Genomic DNA, 8338 nt, shown 5'->3' with positions numbered 1-8338 from the left:
AATTCTCTTTATTGTTTAATCTTTCTTATTGAAATTATTTATTTTAATTTTAAAGCGGTCCAAAAGTATGTCATTGTTGTAATATTTGCCACAAATGATCCAATAAGAAAATTAAGTATAAATTTTAATGATACTTAATATATATCTAGAATTTATATATATCTAGAATTTTAAAATTTATACTTAATTTGGTCCAAAAATGGATCATTTATATATATATATACTTTTAATGAACTATCGAATACTATCACAATAAAATAAGTATTAATTTATTTTTAAAATTTATACTTAATTTATAATGTAAGTTGATTTCATATCAAAATTCGATGAACTACCCAGTAGTAGAGTAACATTCGATTCCTTTTTAAGAGTTAGTAGCATGTACAGTTCTCGAAATATTGGATTTATATGGAAAAGAGTTGTAACACAGTAGATACAGGAAAGGTGAATCTCCTTTGTATTCTCATTCAATACCCTTTTAACAATTCCTTGATGTCGTATCCCTGCAGCTATGGGGCAAAATCAAAATGAAATTTTAGCATGCTACTGTTGAATCCATCTACAGAAAGGCTTTCAACAGATGAAAACGTGGTGAGATTAAGGAATTACCTGAAGGAAGGTTAGAAGCAAGATAACACCGGAGTTCCAGAAGGCGTGGATTGTGATTGGCGTTAGAAGGTTGCGCGTTTGAGCATACGATAATCCTAATGCCGTTCCTGTGTAACACGCAACATTTGCATTCACGTGAAAAGATTAGCTATCCATCTTACAACTCTCTCCGTGTGTGTTTATTGTTAATTCTACCATGGAAATAAACTTGTAGGTAAGAATATATACCAAGTACAAACAACTGAGGAAATTCGCCCGGAGTGAGATGTGCTCCTGCAAATACGGCAGCACTGACGAGCACAGCAAATGGTGTTGGCAGCCTGCACGAGAAGTCCCAATCAGCTAATTAACTGCTTCCATTCATGTTGCCAAATTCAAGATAGTGTGCCCTTTTTTGGGGGGGTTAAGATATTCAATAGCCATTAACATTTGGAAACATGAACTAGGTTAGATTGACAGGCGTTGTTAAGAGAACAAATGATCAAAGATTATAAATTCTAGATATATATAAAGTAACTGATTTAGTTCAACCACATATTTGTTAATCATTGCTACTCATAAATGCAACTATAAAGCTTACCATTTTGTCAGAGACACCATGAAAAAACCTCTAAAGACAGTTTCCTCGAGAATAGGAGCAAGTACACCCACGATACCTACCAAAGCGGCAGTGCTGTTTTTCACACAGGGGGAAACAGTTAGTTCCTTTCGAGTCATAGCCAAGGAGGAAATTAGAGTGGCAAGCACATAAAAGTGGCAAGGGACAAGTACCTGATACTCGAGGACCCAATTAATGGGAGTAAGCGCACAAGGGCGTCAGTCTACAGCAAATGAAGGAATGAATATCAAATCATGTTGAAGGAAAAAAATTACTGGGAATATAGAAAAGCAATTTGCATGACGAATTAAGATCACCATAACTACTAGTTATTGTAACAAATTAGACAGCTAATACAAAGTATTAACCAAAGTTCGGATGAAGTTGAACAAAATCCTTGATAGTCAGCTTCAAATATATTTCATAGCCAGCTAAAAGAATTTAGCTCATTCGAGCCATCACGACCTAAAGCAAGCATGATTATCAGTGTAAGACCTAGAACTTATTGCCTTGTTACTTTTTTCCTTTTATTTCTCAGCGTTGAATGTGAGCAAGACAAACACAAAAGCATTAGTTAAGTGAGAAATAATTGTCTAACCTCTCTCTGTGGGGGCTCACCGTTGAAAAAGGACATCACAACTCCTGTTCCAGCTATGGCAGCCAAAGCTCCGCCAAGACCAATCCCAGCCCATAACAACCAACCTTTTTGAAGATTGAAAGGATCCCTCCAATCTAAAGTATGAATCAAGCACACAGCTCAGATAGTATATATTTTGTAATAAGTTCTGGCGACTAAACTTTTGGGCAAAACGGTGTACTTCTCTAAAAAGTCATTCAAGGAAATATTAAGTTATAGAGACACGGCACTAGAAAGAAAACTGGTGCTAGTTACCATATCGATATATGTCATTAGGAAGGGGGGAGAATGATTTTGTCAGGCTATACAAAACTGCAAGGACCACCGTTGTTGCAATTCTACAACAGAGAAAAATGGAATACATCAGAATTGGTGCAAATAAAAAACACACAATAAGGAAGTAAAACCCTGAAAGATGTTTCGTACCCTTGATCCAAAAACAAGATCTCCGCCTTCTCATCCAAACTTAACTCATCAATTTGAAGCCCCGAGTATTCTAGTGCTGCTGCTTCAATTAGTCCTGTCAAAACAAAACTGTCTGAAAAACTTATTAGTTTTCCCCATATTAACAGACTAATTGAATATGACATTAACTACCTCCACAACTCAAGACTGTCTATTCATATATATGGTAGTCAAGACTTCCAATTACATTGCTAAACAAGATTAACGAACACTGGCATCACCAATCAAAGCCCATATCACTATGTTAAACCAGAGTACACATGCAAACTAGTACCACAATGCACCTTATTCCACAAGCAAGCGAGGTTAGAGAGATCGTTTGCCAATTCCATGGCACATCCCAACGTTTCAATATTCGCCAATCTAATCCCTTATCCTGTAAAAGAATTACAAGAAAGCACTGTAACAACCCTAAAGGTAAATTTCTGTCTTGGCACTTGTTGGCTTGTGCACATACCAGCATTCATGAAAAATCAACTAAGTACCAATAAATCAATCATTAACCATACTGAGTTTCACTTTATTCTTCACAATTCATACTAAAAAGTAAAATCCTTACAAACAAATTCTCATTAGTTGACCAATCCTTCTATAGAGAAAATCAATTCAAGAACCCCAAATAGTTTCCATTAAAAATGTAATCTTTTTCACTAATTCCAAGTAATCCACTCCCTATTCAACAATAAATCTTCTGCATACCACAACTACACAGCAGAAACGCCAGAACACAGTCCTAACCTAGCAAGCTATTCAACAATTTAAAAAAACATTTTTCAAGGAAAAGAAAATTCAATTAAACTGAAAAGGGCAGAAAGGTTACCTTTTCCACGGATTCTTTTGAATCATTGTCCTTATAACAGCATATGCTGCAGAGTCCTCTTGTGGTTGGGCCTTGAAGCTTTAGAGCATGTGTTAATGGCGGAAATCGAAGGCTTTGATCTATTCGAAAATGGGTTTTGATGGGAGAGCAATATTTGGGTGGGAGAGAGAGCGTAGAGATTGAGGAGCGACTATACGAAGTGTATAGAGCAACTGACATTTTCAACAATTTTACAATTGATTTCGGCGGAGTTTGGATGTTACAGGTGTATATATAGTTGGGAAAAGTAGTTGAAGATAAGGCCCAAGAATTTTGGCAAAATTTGTCGAGAAAGATCAGCCGAAGTAACAGCCATCTCATGCTCTTTTTATGTTATCCATATAACACGTTCGATATATTCCCCCCACGGCCCCACCCCCGTTTTTTTTTTCCTTTCTTTCAAAATCCGCCATAATTATTTTTTTAAAATTGATAATTCAAATGTTTTTTTTATGAAAATACATTAAAATAAATAAATAAAAAAAGGAGTACAAAATACCTCGGGCATACCCAAGGGGAAAACATGTACCACAAAAGCTCAATCTCAAGTGAGAAAGAGTGGGCTGGGGGGTGTGGGTAGCCTTAATTAAGGCACCCACCGTCAATCTGAATTCCCTTTATTAATTTTTTACATGTAGTACCACAATCAAGGCAGGTCCCTAAAAAACAAAGGCTTGTTCATAGGGGCCCACAACTAACCACATGAGAGTAAGACATTGAGCACGGATCAGAAGAGAAAGTGAGATGCCATGACTTGAAGGAAATCAAGCACACGCTCTCCGACATACACACCCAAACTTTTATTAAACCATCATTACATTATGAGCTCGTTTGCATGGCTCCATCTCATAGCAGCGGTGGGATAACAAGAAGTAGCACGCTGTCTCTCCAAAGGTAAGGTCTTCAAATGTACTAGCAGTTTAGCGGAGCAGCTACCCTTGGCATCGACTGAGCGGCAGCAAATGGACCTCAGATGAACAGTTGGGCAGCTATTCAGAGGTAAAACAGCAGCATGCTGGGTTGCAACCTGCCATCAGCTGCACTCCAGACACGCAGTAGCAGCACGTTCAACTTGTGGCGATCGCTGCCTTAGACCCTTTAAGTATTTGGTCAGAACTTGTTACGCGGCAACTGTACTCCAGATGTGCAGCAGCTCATTCGTTTTTCCTTTTTCCAAAGTTGTCACAGGGCCTGCATTGAAAGGATGCAAGGGATCAGTGCAGGTAGAAGGCTCACAAAAATATGAGAGAAAATGGAAGAGCACACCTGTAGCTATTGCGGTTGCATCGGATCCATTCCTTAAGTCTGTGAGGCTTCAAGTCCCTGTATTCGCAAGAATCCAGGCGCCAAGAAACACACAGCATCCGTAGTTGGTAGCTAGTTCAGTAGTAAAAATAGTAGTAGGCGCAACATCTGAACTCATCAACTGGTAACACCGTTGTAGGTTAGTCTTCTTGGGGCAAGATATATGTGCTCGGTACAGGGCATCTGGCCATATTCCAGCCCGATTTCTTCTTGCAATGAGGCTTCAGCCAGCCCTTAGACTTAGACAAAATAGGACCAATGGAAGTCCCCAATCCCCAAAACCTCACAAAATTTCAGGACCGTTTTCATCGAAAAAAGATATTGCTATTAGCAAATTCACAAAAAAGCATAACATCTTCCCATGGCAGCAGCTTAGCAACAGCTGCACTCCAGGTACACATCCATACATTCCACTTATGGCATTATCTATCGCAGGACCTGTGTTGGAGAAAAGCAGATGATCAATGCAGGTAGGAAGCTCACAGAAAAAGGTTAAGAATTGGAAGAATACACCTGTAGTTGTAGAGATTGCATCAGACCCATTCCTCATAGCTTTGGAGTTTCAGGTCCAGCCCTTAATCAGTTTCGGTTGGTAGGAGAGGGTTTTGAGATTGTACAAGCACTATTCCATTCCAAGTGAGCTCTAACTTCCTCCGGAGGATAGAGCTCATTTAAACATCTATAAATATCACATTGTATCTCATACACAATCTTCCTAACATCATAAAGTTCATCTTCAAAAATAAGTTTGTTGCGAGCAAACCAAAGATGGTTAACGGTTATTGCAAGAGCTAGGAGTCTCGCTTTTCGGTAAATTGCGGACCCTTTTTTTGCGTGAGATGTTTGATTGCACTTGGGATTGTAGACATTAGTTCTTTGAGTTTGAGCCACTGTCTTATGGTATCCCAAACCTTCTTTGTCCCTGCGCATTTGACAAAAGGGATATTTGCCGTAAAATACACGAACTTTCAACAAATTCTGGTTTTTCCCATAACCTTTAAAATTTGAAAAAAAATACACAACCTTTCGATTTTTTTTTATTTTTCCCACGGGCATAAAATACTCTCAAATAGAAATTGATTTTTGGACTTTTGACTTAGATTTTTTGATACCTAAACGTGTACGTCGGCTTTATTATGGCACCTTTATTATCCCCCATGCTTATGTATCAAAAAATATAAGTCAAAAGTCTTAAAATCAACTTCTATTTGACAGTGTTTTATGCCCGTGGGAAAAATCAGAAAAAATCAAAAGGTTGTGTATTTTTTTTCAAATTTTAAAGGTTATGGGAAAAATTAGAATTTGTTGAAAGTTCGTGTATTTTATGGCAAATATCCTTTGAAAAAAAAGTGTTCATGAGATTCATCAAGAATATAGCAAATTACACAAAGTTTAGAAACTCCTTGTAATCTATCAACGGTTTTGAGTCGGTTATGTAAAGCAAGCCATAAGGTGATAGAGCATCGCGGTGAAATGTAACTCCTCCATATAGCCTTATGCCAAAACGCATTTTCTCCCTTTGTTCAGAGACATTCATAAGCCTCTGTTGTTATATTTCCTTGGGCCCAATGTTGCAGCTGCTCTTTGGTCATGTTTGTATCGCGATTATTGCCCTTAAGCAGCTGGTCCCTGATCTTAAACAAGTTCTTGATCAGTGGGGAGTCCGTATGGTGCGGGCTAAGGGTCCAAAGATCCCTAGACATAATGTACTCCGTGTGAATCCACTGGATCCATAGTGATTCTGCCTTATTATGTATATTCCAGAGATTCTTGATCAGGAGGGCTTTGTTCCAATCATTTAAGCTTCGAATCACAAGTCCTCCTTCTTCCTTAGGTCGACATACTTTTTTCCAAGTGACTTGACTTATTTTTTAGCCCCACACGAATCGCCTAACGATTTTATTGATTCGGTCAATCGCTCCAGAGGGCAGGGGAAAGATTTGAAGCCAATAGCATTCTACTCCTTGAAGCACCGATCTAACAAGTTCCACGCGACCTGCCATAGATAAGTTTAGGTCAGCCTACTTATATATTGAATCCAAATTTTTTTTTTTAATTAAGGGCTCATGTTGAGAAGAGAGCAGTTTTTTGGAAGCCAGTGGGATCCCCAAGTATTTTATGGGGAGGGTTCCAGTTTCAAATCCAAAGAGATTAATGATTTCTTCTCTATTCGGCTCTTTGATGCCTCCCAAAAAGATATGGGACTTGTTCTTGTTGATTTTTAAGTCGGATGCACCTGAAAATTCATCAAGACTATCGGCAAGAATCCTCATGGAGCCAATATCTCCACGTCCGAAAAGTAGGAGATCGTCGGCAAACGCAAGATGAGTAATTTTTAAATTAGCACAACGGGGATGAAAATTAAACTCCCTCTCTCTTGTTCTACGTTGAAGAAGCCTAGCAAAGTACTCCATACATAACAAGAATAGGGTGGGAGATATAGGATCTCCTTGTCGCAGCCCTCGTTTTCCAATGATGAAGTCATGGTGGCCCCCATTGATGGACAATGTGTAGGTAGCCGAAGTAACACATGTCATTATCCAATGGATAAAGGCATGATGGAAACCAAGGCCACGCAACACACTGTCCAGGAAACTCCATGAGATGGAGTCGTATGCCTTTTGCAAACCAATTTTGAGCATACAACGGGGCGAGATTCTTTTCCTTTCGTACTTTCGTATAAGTTCCTGAGCCTAGAAGATATTGTCAGTTATCACCCGACCTTTAACAAATGCAGATTGTGATGGATGAATGAGATATTGAAGAGAAGATTGCATCCTATTTGTTAAAATTTTGATGATAATTTTATATAAAACATTCGTGCATGCAATTGGTCTAAAATCCCCAACAGTTGGGTTATGGAATGTTTTGGGAATGAGGGTGATGATGGTATGGTTGAGTCCAAGGAGTATCAATCCATAGTTGAAGAACTCATGGATGGCTTCAAGAACGTCATCCTTAACAAGCTGCCACTCTTGTTTAAAGAATGCCGCCGAGAAGCCATCAGGACCTGGTGCTTTTTCATTGTCGATGTCTAGGGGTGAGCAAAACCGGACCAAAACCGACGGACCGGACCGAACCGATCGGTTTTTTCGGTCCGGGTCGGTTTTGGTCCATGTATTGGTCCGGTCCGGTCTTATTTTCTTGGACCGAAAATATTTCGGTTCGGTCCCGGTCCCGGGGAGGCCAAAACCGACGAAAACCGGACCGAACCGAATATATATATTTTAAATATATAATTAATATTTTTATTAATATTATTAATATTTATATTAATTTCTAATATTTTTATTAATATATTTATATTTTTATTAATTTCTAATATTTTTATTAATATTTTTATTAATTTATAATGTTTTTATTAATATTATTACTCCATCCGTCCCATTATTTATGGCCTATGCCTTTTCGGCACGGAGATTAAGAAGAGTAGAATTAAGAGGTAATGTGAATGAGCCACCTATTTAGTGTTATTATAATTAAACTTAAATTATTGTTAATTAACTAATCATTTCTTTCCTCAAAACTTTTGCCAAGTCCGCCGCTTATCTCAAAACCGCTCCGTCATTTCCCTCCACCCTTTACACAACTTCGCCGCCCCAGCCAAGTCCAGCGAAATGAAGCAGTTTGCTCAACAAAGAAGAATGTCTCCTCAAGATAATTAAAATCCCAAAAGAATTCCAAGTAGAATTCCCCAAAAAAATCTGCAATTCTGGGATAGTAAGAATCCTTCAAGTAAAATCCCTAAAAAAAATCCCAAGTAAAACTTCTAAAAAGAATCCGCAATTATGTGGAACAGGGGAAGTAATAACCCTTCAACTAAATTCCCAAAAATAATCCCAAGTAAAAATACCAAAACAATCCG

At 38.2% G+C, this 8338-nt stretch overlaps 1 protein-coding gene across 2 annotated transcripts; it reads right to left on the bottom strand.

The window, feature by feature from the left end:
- Positions 1-322: 322 nt before the first annotated feature.
- Positions 323-3480, bottom strand: LOC130995780 (uncharacterized). Of its 2 annotated transcripts, none has more exons than XM_057921192.1 (10): positions 3130-3480; positions 2594-2685; positions 2271-2378; positions 2100-2182; positions 1806-1939; positions 1381-1430; positions 1190-1282; positions 838-929; positions 610-716; positions 323-509 (listed from the first exon to the last, which is right to left on the bottom strand). In XM_057921192.1, exons 1-10 carry the CDS (start codon positions 3346-3348, stop codon positions 468-470), a joined length of 1020 nt encoding a protein of 339 aa, XP_057777175.1. In that variant the 5' UTR covers positions 3349-3480; the 3' UTR covers positions 323-467. The 2 variants fall into 2 exon arrangements, with proteins under 2 accessions (XP_057777175.1, XP_057777176.1); XM_057921193.1 differs by having other exon boundaries at positions 2271-2382; positions 2584-2685; positions 3130-3149.
- Positions 3481-8338: the final 4858 nt, after the last annotated feature.

This window comes from Salvia miltiorrhiza, chromosome 7, assembly GCF_028751815.1.
Source record: "Salvia miltiorrhiza cultivar Shanhuang (shh) chromosome 7, IMPLAD_Smil_shh, whole genome shotgun sequence".
NCBI classification, from domain to species: Eukaryota; Viridiplantae; Streptophyta; class Magnoliopsida; order Lamiales; family Lamiaceae; genus Salvia; species Salvia miltiorrhiza.
Note: the sequence above shows the minus strand (reverse complement) of the source record. Positions and strands in the feature narration are given on the sequence as shown.